Source organism: Telmatherina bonti (genome assembly GCF_933228915.1).
Source record: "Telmatherina bonti genome assembly, chromosome: 22".
Lineage (NCBI taxonomy): Eukaryota > Metazoa > Chordata > Actinopteri > Atheriniformes > Telmatherinidae > Telmatherina > Telmatherina bonti.
Window position 1 is genome coordinate 5,382,727 of NC_136631.1, and position 20,660 is coordinate 5,403,386.

At 44.8% G+C, this 20,660-nt stretch overlaps 1 protein-coding gene across 2 annotated transcripts; it reads left to right on the top strand.

Annotated features, from left to right (window-relative positions):
• Window positions 1-810: 810 nt before the first annotated feature.
• On the top strand, window positions 811-19,334 carry dglucy (D-glutamate cyclase). Of its 2 annotated transcripts, XM_079261870.1 has the most exons (17): window positions 811-891; window positions 1,701-1,778; window positions 1,989-2,071; window positions 4,020-4,173; window positions 8,057-8,125; window positions 8,385-8,538; window positions 12,262-12,412; window positions 12,501-12,623; window positions 12,690-12,896; window positions 13,780-13,897; window positions 15,662-15,804; window positions 15,880-15,979; window positions 17,035-17,183; window positions 17,467-17,586; window positions 17,720-17,880; window positions 18,786-18,979; window positions 19,091-19,334. In XM_079261870.1, the coding sequence occupies exons 3-16, from the start codon at window positions 1,996-1,998 to the stop codon at window positions 18,960-18,962; spliced, it is 1,902 nt and encodes a 633-aa protein (XP_079117996.1). In that variant the 5' UTR covers window positions 811-891; window positions 1,701-1,778; window positions 1,989-1,995; the 3' UTR covers window positions 18,963-18,979; window positions 19,091-19,334. The 2 variants fall into 2 exon arrangements, with proteins under 2 accessions (XP_079117996.1, XP_079117995.1); XM_079261869.1 differs by having other exon boundaries at window positions 18,786-19,334.
• The last annotated feature ends 1,326 nt before the right edge of the window (window positions 19,335-20,660 follow it).

Genomic DNA, 20,660 nt, shown 5'->3' on the forward strand with positions numbered 1-20,660 from the left:
CTATTGCTACCACTAGCTGAGAGACGTTAGAAATGTCATTATGGGGTGGAACCATGGCCCCTGGAACACTCTAGGCCCAGGGGCCTGTGCACTTTAAATCTGGCCCTTCATGTAGTTTCTCATTACATAACGCCTGCTGAGGTCGACCTCTTGATGAACTCCTCTTGATGACATCTTTTTAGAAAGTTCATTGTGTGTATATATGAAGGCATTTGCTCTGAAGGTAAAGTCCTTGACACCAACCAGCTCCAATGTAAGGTTCAGGAAGTTTAATATATGCTGAAATGATAAGACTCTGTCTAAAGTCCAGAAACACTTCCACTCATAGCACCACAGCTCGCTCATATGCATTTGACTTATGTAATCAGCAGACACAGAAGTCCTCTTATTCATGCTCTCTGTGCATGTACTACATGTACATGCATATGGCATAATCGCCATGACAACCAGCCTGTTTATAATTAGGCACTTTGGACAACTTTGTTGTTTATAAAGTGTGTTATTAATAAAGGTGAATGGAGTTGCAACATATAAATAAAATAAATAATAGAAACATACATTATAATAAGAGTATTAAAAAGTAAATGATACAACTTTATTTTTTCATAGATTATGTTTATAGAATAGATGAAAAATAAGTTATGTAACTAAAAAAGCAAAGCATGATATATATATATATTTTTTTTTTTATTTTTTTTTTTTTTTCTTACAATTATTTTGTAAGAATAATTTGTCATATAATAACTTTATTTTTTTTAATATCATAACTTTATCGAGTGTTTTATTATGAAGGCGGACCGGAAGTAGTTTGCATCATCCGCTCTGTGAACAAACTTTGACTTTGGCTTTGCAGCTAGATTCACAAAGGACGCTGAAATAACTGTCTAAAAGGTAAAAACAAAAAAACAAAAACAAAAAAAACTCAGTTTAGTTGTGAACAAAGCAAACAAACACCTTCCAGTTGGTTCGTAGTTCCGCTAAAACAGTGAAGTTAGCTGGTTTAACAAAATGTGTCGCTAAAATGATGCAAACTAGCTTCGATTCAGTGTTTGATATAGTAGAAACTGTGTCAATATTTATTGAAATAAATATGCACTGCGAGTCCATCCTTTCCACTGATGGTTATCAGGTGCGACTGCTGATCAATAAACTGATCAGTTCAGTCGGATTTCTGTCCAGACGTTTGTCAGTTCGTACCACTTTATCAATAATAATAACTGTAAAAATGTCAATAATAATGATAGTGCTTTTTATTTATTGAGCCCTTACAAGATACTGATTCTTCACATTCTGGTTGAACAAAGAATAAATAGAAAGTTGTCAAGGTAAATTAAAAGCATATAATTAGGGAGAAAGAAACTTGCACGTTGAAGATAGTATGCTCACAATAATGAAATTTGTTGTTTTTATTGTTTCTGTTTTATTGTAGAGTGTCCTTGAATGACCTGAACGGCACTTTAAAAAAAAAAAAAAGATGATTATAACAAGATTATAAAATCACAATGTGAAGTGTCCTGCTGGTTATCAACGTTTAGGGTTTATCAATATAAAACCCGATAAAGATCAGATTCTTTGGTTGTCCATATATCTTGATGCGTACAACCTCGGGTCAGGGTCAGGGTTAAAGGATGGCGTAAACATAAAGTTTCTCCTCATGTCTGAACTCATTTTAACGTCTTGATGTCCTGCTGAACTTTCAGACCTTCATCTCTAATGGCAGCGGTTCATCCACTCATGTAGAAGAACAGCAGCTTCATCAGCTTCGTCTGAAAACACAAGTAACAAACCCTGGCAGTCTTTACCTCTTTGCATGTTTAATGTTTGTACTTTTTGAGTTTGTCACATACTTTTCTTAATATTTATACTTTATATTGTAAGAATACATAGCTGGTTTAGAGGGAGTGAAGGAGACCAGTGAAATGAATGCATACATCCACCTGGAAACACTCCAGTTTCCTCACTTTTACCTGCAGTCTGTTCATTTGCAGGTGAATCATGCTGTCTTCTGTCAGAGGCTCCAGGCGATCCCTTGGATTTTTCTGGAGGATGTTCAGCTCTTCCGGGGACAAAGGTAAAACACAAACACACGTAGTTTCCTGATGATGAACGTTGTTTCTGCATGTGAAACAAAAGCGTTGAGGTCGACGTTACCGGACTTCAGCTGCAGAGTCTGGAGTCGACGTCGGTCACTTTGTGGATTTAAAGCAGATTTTACCTCACTGGCGCCCCCCTACTGACAGATAATCCATCCCCCTTCATCCTGCCTCTTCTCTGAGCTCTTTTCAGCTGGAAAAAGTCAGTTTGATATTAACCCTAACAGGAAAACCACATGAGAACTACATGTGTATATCGAAGGGTTCACAATATGTGGCTTTGGAACCGATACACCATAGACTGTACATAAAAAGATGGGCGGAGCCTCCGTGACGTCACTCGTAGGTTTCTGAAGAGCTGAATTGAAGCTCGGTGGGCGGTTCCTACCATCACCATCTTGGCAGGGGCATGCGTGTCGTCTCTCCCGGAAAATACAAATATGGGCAAAGAAGCTAACCTGGAGATAACAGGAGCTAACCAGCTAACGGAGGTAAGCGGGCTAAAGCTAAGTCACGTTGCTAACCAGCTAAAAACCGCGGTTGTTCTACGTTCTTCTGACTTGAAGCCGGAGATCGGGTACCTGTCAATCAAAAGGACACGCCCCTAAATATGCCTAACTTCGAGATTAAATGACTTTTAAACGGGCGAGTTAAAAAAAATTCACTCCCTCCACAGTTGTCATGAAGGTAAACCTGACCTATTAAACCTAAAATGGAATTTTTGTAAACATGTTTATTTTTGTTGTAAACATGTTTATTCCTGTTGTAAATGTGTTTATTTCTGCTGTAAACATGTTTATTCCTGCTGTAAACATGTTTATTTCTGCTGTGAAGTTGGTTTTTTTAACATGGGAGTATATGGGGATTTGCTCTGTTTTGCAGCCCCTAGTGCACAGTCCTCGAGGGCCGGTATCCTGCAGGTTTTTGTTGTCTCCATGCTCCAACACACCTCACAAGTTCATAATTAGGTTGACAAGAAGCTGCTGGGTCCATTTGATTTGAATCAGCTGTGTTGAAAGAGGGAAACAACAAAAACCTGCCGGATACCGGCCCTCGAGGACTGGAGTTTGACACCTCTGTGGATGAAGGAGGAACTGCAGTTTTATGCACTTCTGCATCGGCTTAAAACTGCAGTTTAAGCCACTTTTAACCGCTAACTGTGGTGGAGCACATATAAAGAACATGTAAAGACCATGTGATTCACATGTGGATCATATGAAAATGTTTCAAGAACATATTTCACATGTTTACACAACTGATGTGAATGCACATGTCTGTAAGCCAGATTTTCAGCCTGTAAAATACACGACAAATAAAACAATGAAGTCATTAAAAAGAATAAAACTGATAAAAACAAATCAATGTTTCAGAAATAAAAATGGGTCCAGTGTTTTTGTCAGTCTGATGTTTCAGAGTCTGGATGTTTAAGAGTTGAGCTTCTTTGTTCAGTTTTACATCAAACAAACCAAAAATATCTTCTAGTTTTATTTATGTTTAATTTTTCTTCTCTGTTAATTTTTAATTTCTGTCTCTTCTAGTTTAGATCCCTTTAGTTTACCAAAGGTTAACTTCTCTGCACTCAAACTTTAACCATATTAAACCAGATGATCAGAGTTCACCGTGTTTCCTTCCCATCGAGCCCGCAGGAGGAGAAGCAGCTGATCCGTGGCCGACGACGCGGTAGTTGGAGTTTAATATGAAGCGTTCAGGTGATCTAAGCAAAATGAGTCCGGCTGAGTTGAGGCTGTTAATCAGGCAGAAAGATCCCAGAATCAGTACGACAACTGGGTTAGCTAACGGTAAGAGCTGGGCTCATCTGGCGGCTCACCTGCTGTTGTCTGAAACGCAGAGCTGCTGCTCGGTGTTGAGGTGAAGCGCTGCCCCTGCAGGTGATGATCTGACCTAAATGTGTGTGTTTTGTGACAGGATACCAGCAGGCCAACGTCGTCATCCTGCCTCATCATCTGGCCGACGACTTTGAAGCGTTCTGTCGCAGTAATCCCGCCCCCTTACCGCTCCTTTATCGCAGCCAATCAGGAGAGACTTCCTGTCCACCTCTGGCGGGACAAGCTGACATCAGGTAACCAGATGTTTTATTGTTGTTATAAACCATTTTGTAGAAGCCGAAGCCTTTTAGCCCCGTCAGCAGGCAGACGTGATGTTTTCAGATATTTCTGCTACTGTTTACCTAGAAAACCAAGTCCAGCTCAGCTGCATCTGCTTTTCTCATCACCTGTTGATCTTCGGCTGCTCCTGATTGGACATTACCGTCAGTAATGTACCATTAGATGTAGCAACATAAAAACTGTGAGGAAAAACACTTGTTTGTTGATTGTAGGCTGAAATCCTGTTCCTTCAACACCAACCTTGAAAATATAGAATAAAAACCTTTAAAACTCTGTAGAAATACAAAATTAGCATGATTTTCCATTTGAATTATGCTGCCAAAATCACCTCGAAGAGGTCGTAGTTGTAGTCAAAAGCCTTCAGAGTGGCTTCCAGCATCATCTCCTTTGGTAGCGTGTCCCTGCCATTGAGGATGATGTTGCTTTGTATGGAGCCCAACGGGGAGTTGATTTTGTAGTTGCGTGACAAACCCTCAAAGACGCTGTCTGTTGGTGATAAGTCGCCTTGCAAAGCCGTTTCAATGTCCTCCTTGAGTCTGTGCGGAGAATAGTGTAGATGATTTAACACAAGACTAAACCAGAAATACTCCCAGTCTTGTTTAGCTCTAAAATATAAAACCAGCCTGTAGAAGCTGAAGTTTTTACTCCCAGTCAGCATGCAGACATGACGTTTCCATGCAGACGTGACGTTTCCATTCAGACGTGACGTTTCCATGCAGACGTGACGTTTCCATGCAGACGTGACGTTTCCATGGAGACGTGACGTTTCCATGGAGACGTGACGTTTCCATGGAGACATCACGTTTCCATTCAGACATGACGTTTCCATGCAGACGTGACGTTTCCATGCAGACGTGACGTTTCTATGGAGACGTGACGTTTCCATGCAGACGTGACGTTTCCATGCAGACGTGACGTTTCCATGCAGACGTGACGTTTCCATGGAGACGTGACGTTTCCATGGAGACGTGACGTTTCCATGGAGACATCACGTTTCCATTCAGACGTGACGTTTCCATGGAGACGTGATGTTTCCATGGAGACGTGATGTTTCCATGGAGACATCACGTTTCCATTCAGATGTGATGTTTCTATGGAGACGTGATGTTTCCATGGAAACGTCACGTCTCCATGCAGACGTGACGTTGATTGTATGAACAGATAAAGCAGCATAAAGAGCAACCAGAAGTTTGTAGAAATAACACACATAGATCAGCAGTGACCAAGCCTTTTCTCACCTCCACATCATTCTCTCACATCTGAAACACACACACACACACTGTTTCCATGTTTCCACACGTCTTCCTGCTACTATCTACCTGCTGTCCTCACTGCAGCACCTCCACCTCAGCTGCATCCCAAACGTCTTCTTGGCTTTATTCCAGCCATAGAGGATCATTATTTTCCTGCTTTTCTCATCACTTGTTGATCTTTGGCTGCTCCTGATTGGACGTTACCGTCAGTTTAAGCTCTCTGATTGGTGGAAAGTCTGACAGGAAGTGTCTTCATCATCATGTCCAGGTGAAAATAGAGGTCTCTTAGCAACATGGTAGTGATGGTGATGAAGATGTGATAAATAATGGTGGATTTACCATCTAGAGAATAAACACTACATGCTGTGTCTGGATTGTAAACCTCCTGGACGGATAGAAACGCTGGAAAACCTCCGTAGACCAGCTGGAGGGTCACATGTCTAATTTACCCCCCTGAACAGACTGGCAACCTGTGCAGGTGTACCTGCCTCTCGCCAACGATTGCTGGTATCCGGCAGGTTTTGGTTATTTCCCTGCACCAACACACCTGATCCAAAGCAAATGGATCCACCAGCTTCTTGTTCACCTGTTGATGGATTTTGCTCAGGTGTGTTGGAGCATGGAGACAACAAAAACCTGCAGAATCCTAGCTCTGGAGGACTGGAGTGGGACACCTGTGATGTAGATCACAATGCATGTGTCATAATTTCCCACGTATGTATTTATGCAGAAAGCTGTTATGTCACTCTGCATTATCTCCGATGAACTAATAATAATAAGGTCGCCAGTTTTCTCTGACACTAACATGTTCCTGCCAAACCCTGCTGGGTTTCAGTCATGTGACCTGGAGGACGTTGGAAATTCAGATGTTCTCTTCAAAGCGCCGTGCAGTGGAGGATGGCGAGTTCGTTTCGGGATTTAATGAGCGGCCTGAAATGCAAAATGACTAAAAAATGCATGTAAATTTAGGATCTGACCCATAAAGTTGAAATAAATCAGACTTTTTACATAATCTGGAGGATTTACTGGAGTCGGCGCGATCGACGTCACAGATTATCTTCAGATGAAGCGTCTGCAGACTTCATGTTTTACTGCGAGGTGAATGAAACCAGTTATGACCTCCGCTGAGGAGGTTGTTTTTACCCGCTGTTTGTTTGTGTTCTGGATCACTCAGTTATCATTAAACTTTCAGGACTTGTTGGAAACGTGAAAAGGAAGAACTGGTTTAGTTTTGGTGCTGATCCGGATTCCCGTTTGGATCCAGAAACCTTTAAAGGATTCTTCAGGTTGGGCCATTTTTAACATTTATGTACATAACCACCGAAAATGGTCGGAAAACCCAGAGTAAGCTTCCAACACATAAAATATATGGAAGACTGATCCAGGTAAAGGAACCATTCTGGATACTATGATCCAGAATAAGGAAAATAGAAATTTTCATCATAGGAACAGAAGAAATAACAACATGGGGAGAAGTGTGGCGCTTGGCGGTTAGCGCTCTCCGACTGCTCCTCTATTCTAGGGTGGATCAGTAACTTTAGGACCGCTGATTAATCTGCTTGTTCTACGTATGAATAATTAGTTTAGCTTCTGTAAATCCCAGTTGCTGGTGGATCTGCGTGTTTGTGTAGACGGTAGGTCATACGTGTTGCTTTCATGTTGGTCGCTGCAGACTGTCGTCGTCCGTTTCTGCTCTTCTGTTTTTAGCCAAAGATTGTTGATCTGCTTCTGTTTTTCATATTTCTGTAAGTTTATTTTACTTTCAGGACATAAAACGTTCATCTTTCTCCTGATTAGAGCGGCAGCAGTAACGCCACGCAGTAGGGAATTTAGGGAATTGAGAGAATTTCGGCAGTTTGACGCGACTCCGCAGAGGAACACGATGATCTGCGGTTACTTCCCGACACCGTCTGAGTTTTGTGACGTGAGAAGAAACCGACCAACCAGAGCAAAGTTTGACTCGTGTCTGTTCGTCGTTCAGGCGATTAACTTACTCGTGTGGCTTTAACACTTGGTCCTTTCTGCTGTTTTATTTTTAGCTGCTGATCGAAAGACGTTGCAGAGAAGGAAAAGATCGAGACGAGACAAAAAAACAAGTTTTCATCCATATTATCAGGATTTCTTTTAGTTTATTACCTTTGCTTTTAACATAATGAAAGAAAACTGTAAAAATGGAAGAAGCAGAGAAGGAAAAGACAATAAATTACATTTTATTACAGATTTCCATTAAATTCTTCTGGTCAGAACCACCGTTTGGACCAGAATACTAAGGCAGAAGTACTTCGTAGCTCCTGCAGTCAGAAGCAGAACAGGCAGGATGCCACGTTTCCATCCTTCATCGCTTCAGTATGTCAGTTCTCTCCCGCTTTTTACATTTATCCTCATACGTAAGAGTCCAGATGAAGATCCAGAAGTTCTGGTTCTGATGAGCGAAGCTGTAGAATCACCTCTTCAGTCAGAGGCTTCTTCAGCAGAAAGGAGATATTCACCGGCCTTCAGAACAGTGCGGTTCTAATTCCTCTTCAGGAAATGAGTTCTTTTCATGTGAAAGCGATGTGGACGTGTGTGTTTTCTGTGTTTCCAGGACGGACGTGTCTCGGTACTGCCTGTACGAGGACGGCCGCCTGGTGAAAACCCTCTCCAGCCTGCAGAGGTTTGTTGGAATAAAAAGGCTTTATTAGGTATTCAGATGGTTCCTTATGGCTTCAGGAAGCTGTTTATCTTCTAAAAAACGGCATTTCTCTCAGTTTTATCAGAATAAATGAGTGTATGATGAGATTTACCTGCAGATGTAAAAGTTATCCGTTTAGCAGCTTGCAGTGTCATAAAACAGCTGAGTTCTCCATGATGTTCAGCTGTGACCAGAGAGAATTTACCTGCTGTATTCATGTGTTTGCGTTTCTTCGCCCCAGCTGTGCGTCCGAGCTGCAGGACGCTCGCCGCGGCTCGCTCTCAGACATGGTCAGCTTCTATCTGGGCTGCAGCTTTGGCTTCGAGGGAAAACTGACGAAAGCCGGAGTTCCTGTGAGGAACGTGGAGCAGGGCCGGAACGTCAGCATGTACAGGGTGAGAGACAACTTTATTTACAAAGACACAAAAACGACCAAAGTTTTCAGCTGAACTTCAACTGAGGTAACGAAGAAAAGTTCTTTATAAAACAGACAAAAACAACTAAATTTGCACCGAAAGGTGAGAAAGTATCAGTTTATGCTGCATGATCTGCACGAGCTTCATACGTGTGCATGTCCTCATCCAGATCCACCACGGACCAGAGGTACACACCTGGACCCTCATCTGGCAGCACAGACCTCATGCACAGATCTGTGCACGTCAGCATTTTCACGCAAAGTGTTGAACAGAAGAGCTGCGCCGTGCACGTGCACACAATCTGGTGGTAAAACAGGGAAACTGCTGTTTCTGCAGTGATTCCAGTGTTTTTTTTCCACCTGGATAATCATTCAGTTTGCAGTTAGAAAGAAAAGCCAGATGTCTGGACGACAGATCAATATCAGATACTCAGATACTGATCCAGGATCTGGCTTCACAGTTCCCTACGTAGTTCCCTACGTAGTTCCCTACATAGTTCCCTTTGTTGTTCCCCATGTAGTTCCCTACGTAGTTCCCTACATTGTTCCCTACGTTGTTCCCTACCTTGTTCCCTACGTTGTTCCCTACGTAGTTCCCTACGTAGTTCGCTACGTTGTTCCCTACGTAGTTCCCTACGTAGTTCCCTACGTTGTTCCCTACGTAGTTCCCTACGTTGTTCCCTACGTAGTTCCCTTTGTTGTTCCCCATGTAGTTCCCTACATTGTTCCCTACGTAGTTCCCTACCTTGTTCCCTACGTTGTTCCCTACGTAGTTCCCTACGTAGTTCTCTACGTAGTTCCCTACGTTGCTCCCTACGTAGTTCCCTACCTTGTTCCCTACGTAGTTCCCTACATAGTTCCCTACATAGTTCCCTTTGTTGTTCCCCATGTAGTTCCCTACGTAGTTCCCTACATTGTTCCCTACGTAGTTCCCTACGTTGTTCCCTACGTAGTTCCCTACCTTGTTCCCTACCTTGTTCCCTGCGTTGTTCCCTACGTAGTTCCCTACGTTGTTCCCTACATAGTTCCCTTTGTTGTTCCCCATGTAGTTCCCTACGTTGTTCTCTACGTAGTTCCCTACGTCGTTCCCTACGTAGTTCCCTACGTTGTTCCCTACGTAGTTCCCTACGTAGTTCCCTACATAGTTCCCTACCTTGTTCCCTACGTAGTTCCCTACCTTGTTCCCTACATTGTTCCCTGCGTTGTTCCCTACATAGTTCGCTACATAGTTCCCTACGTAGTTCGCTACATAGTTCCCTTTGTTGTTCCCCATGTAGTTCCCTACGTTGTTCCCTACGTTGTTCCCTACGTTGTTCCCTACGTTGTTCCCTGCGTTGTTCCCTACGTTGTTCCCTGCGTTGTTCCCTACGTAGTTCGCTACGTTGTTCCCTACGTAGTTCCCTTTGTTGTTCCCCATGTAGTTCCCTACGTTGTTCCCTACGTTGTTCCCTATGTAGTTCCCTACCTTGTTCCCTACGTTGTTCCCTACGTTGTTCCCTACGTTGTTCTCTACGTTGTTCCCTACCTTGTTCCCTACGTAGTTCCCTACCTTGTTCCCTACGTTGTTCCCTGCGTTGTTCCCTACATAGTTCGCTACATAGTTCCCTACGTAGTTCGCTACATAGTTCCCTTTGTTGTTCCCCATGTAGTTCCCTACGTTGTTCCCTACGTTGTTCCCTACGTAGTTCCCTACCTTGTTCCCTACGTTGTTCCCTACCTTGTTCCCTACGTTGTTCCCTACGTTGTTCCCTGCGTTGTTCCCTACGTTGTTCCCTGCGTTGTTCCCTACGTAGTTCGCTACGTTGTTCCCTACGTAGTTCCCTTTGTTGTTCCCCATGTAGTTCCCTACGTTGTTCCCTACGTTGTTCCCTATGTAGTTCCCTACCTTGTTCCCTACGTAGTTCCCTACGTTGTTCCCTACGTTGTTCCCTACGTTGTTCTCTACGTTGTTCCCTACGTAGTTCTCTACGTTGTTCCCTACGTAGTTCTCTACGTAGTTCCCTATGTTGTTCCCTACGTAGTTCCCTACGTAGTTCACTACGTTGTTCCCTACGTAGTTCCCTACGTTGTTCCCTACGTAGTTCCCTTTGTTGTTCCCCATGTAGTTCCCTTTGTTGTTCCCCATGTAGTTCCCTACGTAGTTCCCTACCTTGTTCCCTACGTAGTTCCCTACGTAGTTCCCTACCTTGTTCCCTACGTAGTTCCCTACCTTGTTCCCTACGTTGTTCCCTGCGTTGTTCCCTACATAGTTCGCTACGTAGTTCCCTACGTTGTTCCCCATGTAGTTCCCTACGTAGTTCCCTTTGTTGTTCCCTACCTTGTTCCCTACGTAGTTCCCTACGTTGTTCCCTACGTTGTTCCCTACCTTGTTCCCTACGTAGTTCCCTACCTTGTTCCCTACGTTGTTCCCTACGTTGTTCCCTACGTAGTTCCCTACGTAGTTCCCTACCTTGTTCCCTACGTTGTTCCCTGCGTTGTTCCCCATGTAGTTCCCTACGTTGTTCCTTACGTTGTTCCCTATGTAGTTCCCTACCTTGATCCCTACGTAGTTCCCTACGTTGTTCCCCATGTAGTTCCCTACGTTGTTCCCTACGTAGTTCCCTACGTTGTTCCCTACGTAGTTCCCTACGTTGTTCCCTACGTAGTTCTCTACGTAGTTCCCTACGTTGCTCCCTACGTAGTTCCCTACGTAGTTCGCTACGTTGTTCCCTACCTTGTTCCCTACCTTGTTCCCTACATTGTTCCCCACGTAGTTCCCTGCCTTGTTCCCTACGTAGTTCCCTACCTTGTTCCCTATGTTGTTCCCTGCGTTGTTCCCTACGTAGTTCCCTTTGTTGTTCCCCATGTAGTTCCCTATGTTCCCTACGTTGTTCCCTACGTAGTTCCCTACGTTGTTCCCTACATAGTTCCCTATGTAGTTCCCTACGTTGTTCCCTACGTTGTCCTCAGGCCATATTTCAGGAGTGTCCGAGTGTCCGGAGACAAAAAATTACCCACAATGCATCTTAAAAAGTAGGGTGCAGGTCCACATGGACCACAATGCATTGCAGGCAGGAGCTCGAAGTGGAACAGGTGACACAAACATCAAAGCAGTTTCAGAAAAAACTACAGATCATTTTAGATCCTTATTTTAACAAATATGTAACAAAGAAAGAATAAATTACAATGTAAAAACATGAGTTTGGACTGGATTTGGAATTATGTGCAGGTGGTTGCCGTGGTGACAGCCGGCAGTCATGTGATCTATGTTGATGAGACAACGGAGAGCTTTGTGTCCGAATCGCCAACAGAATGAGTGGACTACACGGTGTGTGATATAGAGAAGACCTGAGCAGTAAATGAGGGGTTGGGGGGTCGGGTGGGCGTTGGACACAGACCGCCGTTTGGCCCACCTGGGGATGAGAAGCAGAAACACCTGGTCAGGGAAACCTGCTGCCACATGGAGGACAGTTCACGCCTTGATCTGAAGGGGGGGGGTATGCAGTTCCACAGAGGGGAACCGTTCTGGAGCTTTTATAGTTTCAGAGCTGTTGATGCAGATTTATCAGGAACGTTTCCCGTAAATTTCCTCTTCAACACGATGCAACGTTCAGGAATCAGCAGGTGTCGACATGTCGGCCGGCAAAACGTCAGAGAGTCAGCTGAAACCATTTCCACGCTTCTCCTGCGTCTTAAAGCCGAAGCTTGTTTGTTGGTTTTGCAGACGGCGGTTCGCTGCATCCCTGCTGGAGCGTTCTGCTGCCCTCTGGTGGTCACAATGCGCCCCGTTCCGGCCACTTTGCTGGACGCCGCGGTGGCGGTGACTCACCTCAGCCCGCTGGCTCACGGAGCGCCGGTACACATCGGAGACCCAGGTTACTGCTGCACACAGACACACTTCGCCTCAGTCACACACACACCTCGCTGCACAGCTAAGGAGCGTGTGTTTTTGTGTGTGTGCAGCTCTGCTGGGAATACAGGACCTGTCCAGACCAGATTACGGGGACCCGGTGGAGCTGCAGCCTGGTGACGTTCCCGTCTTCTGGGCGTGTGGAGTCACCGCCATCGAGGCGATCCTCGGCAGCAGTGAGCTTTCAGGCGCTTCAGCTCGTCAACAAACCGCGTTTTTCTGAGTAACTTTGTTTGTTTCAGAGCCTTCGGTGGCGTTCAGTCACTCTCCAGGCTGCATGTTCCTCACCGACGTCCCAGACTGCCCGTCCAGCAGCACAGCTCCTCCCCCGCCCGAGCTCACCCCCCTCTGCCTCCACGTGTCCCACAATCCTTTGCTGTACAGCCTGGTCTCCACGGCGACCGCGGCAAAGATCAGAGACCTGGAGGTGATAATCGGAGACGATCCAGGTACTCAGACGGAGAGGAGGCAACTGTACGATAGATTATGGCAAAAATTATCATCAGGATTATTATGACTGAAATCGAAATCTCGATTATTAAACGCGTTCATCATTTTATCTTTAACATCTTTTAACATTAAACCGTGACTTTAAGAAAATGTCTTTAGGATTCCACATATTTTAGAAAACAAACAAATTACATGAAGTTTTGTCTTGACAAATTGTGAATACTGATGTAAACTGAACAGATAAATATAAGTCAGGTTTAAACAACGCTGCACGTCGTGGTGTTCTAGACTCCGTGTCGTGCATTATAACCGTCTAATGGACGGTTCCGAGTTGTTTAATCCGCTTTTACCGCTTTTATAGGACAGCAGGAGAGGAAACTGCAGAGAGAAATAATCACACCCTTTTTTTTTTTATCATCGTTGGAAACGTTGAAAACATTAAACAGCGCAGACGTCGTTTCACATCGTCCACTTCATCAGGTCCACCTCCTGGTACCGAGTTGGACCGTTTTCCCTCCAGGACCGCGTTATTCATGGTGCCAGATGCAGCATTTTGCTCCTGATGGACATGAAGCGTCACATGGCTGCCGCTGTGATTATCTGACTTCCTGTTGCGTTTCTGTCGTCTCCAGCCGGCCTCTGAAGAACAGCCGCGTCACGTTCACACACGTTCTTCCTCGCCTTGACCTTCAGCAAGCCGTGTGATTGGCTGCTTAGATACAGGACCAGGTGGAGCTGATGAAGTGGACGTATTTATTCGACATAAAAATAACATAAAACACTAAATAAGTTTTAAAAGTCTGGATTTTTCCGACTTGTGTTCGTGTAGCTTCGTGTTTCCAGAAGCGGAGCGATGACATGCGCTGATGTTTCTCTCACCAGGTCAGCGAGGCATCAGAGCTCTGTTTGTTCAGGACGAGCTGCTCCGCTCCTGCTTGGCGCTCTCCCACGCCTCCTCTGTCGTCATAACGACGGGGTTCCCCACTCATTACATGCACAGGTACACAGAAGTGCTTTTTTTTTATTTACTTCTTTATTGAAGTTTTCAAAATACAAAAAGGTACATTGTATCTGACAAACAAAAATATAGACAATAATAAAATGTCTCGATAAGTAAAGTCATCAATCAGTTTTCTCATTAATAAGTATGTTGAACACAAAGTACCCTTAAAAGATGAAATGAAACTAATCCCAGGAAAAAAACAAACAGTGTAGCTTTGAACAAGGGTGTGTATCCATCTTCTTATTTTCCATAGAGTAAATAAACCATTAGAAGATCAGGTAAACATAGCACATCTCCCAGCTTCCTACCATCAGATCCCACTGTCTGTAGGTTCCTCATACCGAACCTGTACCAACTCCCTTCTTAGTTGTTTCACATATTCTAACCATCCTCCCCCAATAGCTTCCAGTTTGTCCGATTCCAGTCTGAGTGAGAAAGTCAGTTTCTCCATATTATAGATGCTTCTCATTGTTTCCACCCAGTCCTGTCCCTCAGGCACCCCTCCACTTCGCCATCTCCTGTCACCAGCACAATCCTCAGCATTTTATAGTCCTCGGCCTTTTTAGGATCAGAATGTCTGTAATTCCTAAATAAACAGTTTCAAAGTTGAGAGGGATGTTTACTTTTAATACAGTATCAAGTATATTTTTTATCTCACTCCAGTATTGGTGTAATAGTGAGCATCCCACTGGTGGTTTTCCAATTTAATTTGTTTGTTTCTTCCCATTTTTCTCCAGAAATCACAATATTTGCTTCCTTCTCCCATTTCTCTTTTATATACTCTTTGGTGTTGGCCTTTAAATCCTCCAGAGCTCTATATAGTTTGGAGACAATCTTTCCATCCAGTTGAGATTTCCATGCTTCTATAATTATTTTAACTATCATTGATTGCGATACATCTAGATTTTCTTTTCTTGTTTCTTGTTCCACATAATGCCGCAACTGGGGATACCTGTGGAAATCTTGATTATTTAAAGAGTACAGATCCTTAATTTCCTGAAGACTCATCAGTACATTATTTTTAACAATTTGCCAAAACATCTTCGGCCCATTCTCCCATAGTTTAAAGGTCTTGTCTAATTTGTTTGGTTTGAAATCTCTGTCGTATGCAATCCATCTCAATAATCTGCATTTGTCAATTAACTTATATTTAGTCACAATGTCCGTCCAAATCTTAAGAGGTACTTCCAGCCATGGGTTTACTCCTTCCTTTAGACAAGATCTCAGTTTACTATTGCATATGATAGCCTGTACTGGAATGATTTTTAATAATTGCTCATCTATATCTTTCCATTTTGCAGAGTAACCAGGGTCACATAAATTCAACAAGATTTTCAGCTGTGCAGCGTAGTAATAACTCCTTAGACAAGGCAAACAGAAGTGCTTTTTTGCAGATTGAATTGATATAATCTGGGATCCTGTGATGGAAAGAACAAGATGGCGGCTAGAATGAGTTTCCTCTGCAGGATGACCGGGCTCTCCCTTAGCGAAGAGAAGCCCGGTCATCCGGGAGGAGATCCGATCAGGATCTTCCTCATCCAGAGGAGCTGGCTCTGGCTTCTGGTCCGGATGCCTCCTGGATGCAGGCCTCATGGTGAGGACACTCCTGGGAAAACCGGGCAGGAATTAAATCTGTCAGCTGGAACGGGAACGTCTCAGGATGAGCTGGGAAGTTTTCCTGCTTCGCCAGCTTTCCGGCCAACCCGACCCGGATGACGTGATAATCGTGACGTTTTCTGTTTCTTCATGCTTCCTGTTTAGCCCACCTGATGAGACGGATGGCCCCCCTGGAGCCATTGCCATGGCAACCATGCTGCTGTCTCTCGGCAAGCGGGTGACGCTGCTGACGGACAGGAGAGCCCTGGAGATGAACCGAGCCATCGTCGATGAGGCGGTGAAGACAGGTGAAGCCCCGAACAGAGCGCCATCTGGTCTGTTCCGTCGCTAAATGACACGTTCGCCTCGTCTCTCCCCGTCAGGTGTGCTGAAAGCTGCGATCCCATTGGTCACGTTTGAAGGCAGTGGTCCAGATGCGGCGCTGCACTTCCTCTGTCACCATGGCGACCCTAACAAGCCCAGGTCAGCTGACTGCTGGTGTGGCGCCTGCAGTAGGTTGGATTTTATCCGGTTAACAGACTTCTTGTCTTATTTCTTAACGTCAGGGACGGTCGTTGCTATGGGCAACGTGGGCGACCACCCAGGGCGCAGCCTTCGGCAGCTCTCCAGACTAATACCGCGCATTTGCACGTCAAATGAATCAGCGCTGGGCGCGCTACTAACAACCCAACTTGCTGCTGAGACTCTCAGCCTGACAGTGTGAATAATGTCACATTTATGGGGTTGCTGAAAATGAAAAAAAAAAGTAGAAAGAAAAAGGTCAGAAAAGTCAGGTTTTAGATTAGACTTGCTCTTTCATGTGGTCCAGCACCGCCTGATGACCCAAACAATGCAAGTTGGAAATAGTTGCAAACAACTTTTGCATTTAAAAATACAGTTAATAAAATAATATAAATAATATCATTGTGTGTGTGTGTGTGTGTGTGTGTGTGTGTGTGTGTGTGTGTGTGTGTGTGTGTGTGTTTGTGTGTGAGTGTGTGTGTGATGGGTGGTTCGCCCAGGGTGTAAAACTAGCCAGGACTGCCTCTGCTTAACGTGATGAAACGCTGGACCTCCGGACGCGACGTTTCCGTCAGACGTGTCCGCGGCTTCATGACCAGATCTGCAATTTATTCATCCCAACAATCTGACCGTACGTCAGATAAACCAGGACCAGACCTGGTCTAGATATGGATCCAGACCTGGTCTAGATCCTAAAACTGGACTACAAGCATGAACAGACTCCTGGAAGGAGGTTTTCCCTGCAGGACCTGGAAGGACAGAAGCATCCTGCTGCACATCAGCGTTAAAGCTGGAGGGATGTGAGTAGATCCAGGAAACAGGACGGTGGTCCTCCAGAGGGAGGATCGATGGTTTGATCCCCGACGATCAAGTCCTTGTGCAAGATTCCAGGAAGGGAAATCTTTCACGTTAAAAACAGCGTTTATTGTTTATTAACATAAAACTGTGTTTAATATTCAGCTTCTCCAGGTTTTTTTACAGGATCTGAATGTGGTGTTTTTGTTTCTCTGCACCAGGTACGACCACCTGGTGGCGATAGAGCGCAGCGGGCGCGCTGAAGACGGGAATTATTACAACATGAGAGGAATAAACATCAAACATCTGGTGGATCCCGTCGACGATCTCTTTATTGCTGCCAGGAATATTCCAGGAATCTGGACTACAGGTGGGAACAGACCTCGGTTCCCGTCACATGACTTCCTTCGGTTCTGCTTTCCATGAAACTTTATTCACACATGAAACCGACACGCGGGTTTGATTTGCACGGCGCTGCTCGCGCTGCAGATGGCGCTGTGGGACCAGTTTCCTTCACAGGGCTGCATGTTTGGGAAACATGGATGTTGTTTCTCTCCTGAGGTTTAAACTCTGACAGACCTGGTTTCTGACGTTCACAAAGTCCTCGCAGAACCTGAGAAATCCAGCTCGCCGACCATCTCTGCTCTCTGCAGGAGTCGGCGACGGCGGCAACGAGTTGGGGATGGGCAAAGTGAAGGATAAGGTGAAGAACCTGATGCCCAGCGGGAGTCTCATCGCCTGCAGCGTTCCTGCTGACTCGGCCATCACCGCTGGTATGATGTCCGTCACGCTCTAATGCAGGGGTCAGGAGTCTGTAGTCTGTAGTCTGGAGTCCGGATTCTGGAGTGTGGAGTGTGGGCGATTAGTTCATCTGTGCATAACTGACTCGTCTCTGTGCAACTGCAGGTGTGTCGAACTGGGGGGGTTACGCTGTGGCCTGTGGGCTCTACCTGCTCCACACCTGCCCGTCCCACCGGCGCTACCTGAAGAGAGGACTGGGACGGGATCCTGCAGCCACCGATGAGCAGCTGCAGGACTGGACCGCCAACCTGCCGTCGGTGGAAAAGGTAAGAGACAATAAAGTTTTTTTAAAACGGATTTGATTTTTCAGAATCTTTTGTTTAATAATCATCAATTAGAAATTTCAGACTCCAGTCGGTCGGACCAGTAACACCATTATAACCTGTAAATTATTTTTAAAAAACTCAACTTTCTCACTGTTTTAGTACAAGGAGGTACAAAGAAATTATTAATATGTTTACACTTATTATTATTATTATTATTATTATTATTATTATTATTATTATTATTATTAATAATAATAATAATAATAATAATATCATAATAATATAAGTGTAAGTATTTTTCATTTAATTTAATTTCATATTTAATAAACTAACCGGCGATGAACATGATGACATTCAAATTAGTGAAGTTTTAACAAGATTTAGCTTCAGCTGCACATTTATGGGCTCAGTATGAAGTCAGATGTAAATGTTTGCAGATCATTAATATTTATCATCCCGCAAAGAAAAATAAACTTAAAAAAAAAAAATTATGCAGAAAAGATGTGAAAGTTTTGGTTTTTATTTGCAAACATGGAGTCCAGAGACACGAAGCTGCTGTAGGACTGAAGCTCCGGTTGTGAATTTACACTTCTATCTGATTGGATGGCGACTAATTAAACTCTCCAATCAGACGGCTTCCTGTCCTCCTGCAGGCTCTTAAGGGGGGGTAGATCTGGTTCAAAGACGGGGTCCCAGATCACATTTCTGAAGTCCATCAACGTGAGCTCAGTCTGAACGTTTGTGACATTTCATCCCTCGTTTACATCAGACACAAACCTGCAGCTGATCAGCCAATCACACGGCAGCGTTTAGCTGAAGACGACTTTTCAGTCGTTAAGAACAAAAAGTTTCTTTTTACTCTGAGAAACGCGACACACTCGCTTCGCTGTCTTTGTGTGAACCAGGAGGAGGCCTTCCTGTCCACTCTGGTGCGCTTTGGAATACGAAGTGGGAAAACTGGGCACCTGGCCATGGAGGTGGACGGCTTGACCTTTCACCCCACACACTCTGACATCATCACCAGACTCCTGGAGGCAACGCTGGGCTGCCGAGCCCCCCCATCAGCCCCCCCTGACTGTTAGCAAGCTTTGACATGCTGGTGGGTCTGAATCTGAGGTCCTTTAAGGTGAAGCTGTTCAGGCTGCTGACATGAAGACAGGCTGAAAGGAGAGCTGGATGATGCTAACACGTTGCCATGGTTACCTTTCAGCTCACTTCCTGGAGTCCCTGTGACCGAGCGAAACGCCTCCTCTCACGGTGAATCAGTCTGACTCCTGAATCCAACAACATCTGCTCAGATTAGACTAAATTTAATCCCTAAAATCACCTTAAATCACAGTTTTTATGTTATGAGATAATAATCATGTGTTTCTCACCTGGTCTGAAAATAAATGGAATGTAACCTCAGGTCAACGTGTTAAATGTTACTTTGTGGGATTATTTAGGCTAAAAGCAGCAGCAGTGAGGTGAACCGTCGCGGTTTCAGCAGCTTTCTGAAGGTCCAGACACGGCGTCTCAGTCAGGCTGAGGACTGGATCATATCAACCTCCTGATGGTTTTCTTTTGAAGTCCTCCTGCTGTAGATCTGCTGCTGTGTTTGGGGTCCTGCTGCTTGCATGAAGGCGTCAGACAGATGGACTCATGTTGGACTCCAGAGCAGCTCGCGTCCACTCGGTGACTGCAGGGTGTTCAGACCAGCATTCTCCTCCTCGGTGTGACAGGTACCAGGAGTTTGTGCTGGCTGGGGGAGCAGTATGTATGAATGTTTTGGTGGAGAGGCTGTTGGCTGCCATGTTCCAGTCTAGCTACAGTCCAACCCGGTACCAGGAGGTGGACCTGATGAAGTGGACGATGTGAAACGACGTCTGTGCTGTTTAACGTCTTCTTTACTCGCGTTCACTAGGTCTGGACGATGAATCAGATTTTAATCTCAGTACGATCTGGGTTTCCAACGATGATAAAAATAAAAGGGTGTGATTATTTTTCTCTCTGCAGTTTCCTCTCCTGCTGTCTTCAGCTGCTAATCGAGCGTCTCTGGCGTTGCAGCGCTGTGCTGTAAACTCCTCCCACAGCCGCTTTGCTTTCATTCAGACACTGTTGCCAACTTGGAGACTTTCTTGCTAAATCTGGAGACGTTTTTCTGTTAAAAGCGACAAATCTAGCAGCTTTTACTGGAGTTATTAGAGAGTTTTCTGGTGTTTTGGCGACTGACTTGAAGGCACATATTGTTCTGCAGTTACTGTAAGGAAGGAGCAGCGGGAGCCTCTCCCATCCTAAAGCACTCCCAGGCGGCCAGTCTCAGTCGGCTCCGGCTGCAGGTCAATGTAGAATAACTGCAGTAGGTTGTGGAAGTTCACCTAAACATAGTTTATACCGTTGTCAGTGACAACTGGCTGCATTATTTTCCTATACATAGTTCGGCCAGTTAAACACTGTAATATCCCTCCGTTACGGGGGCGTTACCATAGCAACGCGTTAACCAACTGGTTCAGATCAGCCGTCTTTTAACAGGTGAATGAGAGAAACGCGCTGCAGCCTGACAGCGGTTGTTTGGCATAAAACGTACATCCAGGCCAACGTAAAATAGTTCCTATAGTTTAGTATATTCAGCAAATGTTGTAGAAAATAAATACAAATTTGTGTTAATCTGTTTCCTGTGTGGGACCATGGCATAAGCTGAATAAACACTGTGAATCAAAAAGTTGAGCCCAGACAGACCCTCATTTCCACATCATAAACCCGCAGTGCGGGGCCACTAGCTGCTTCCCCGCCCTCTCCGT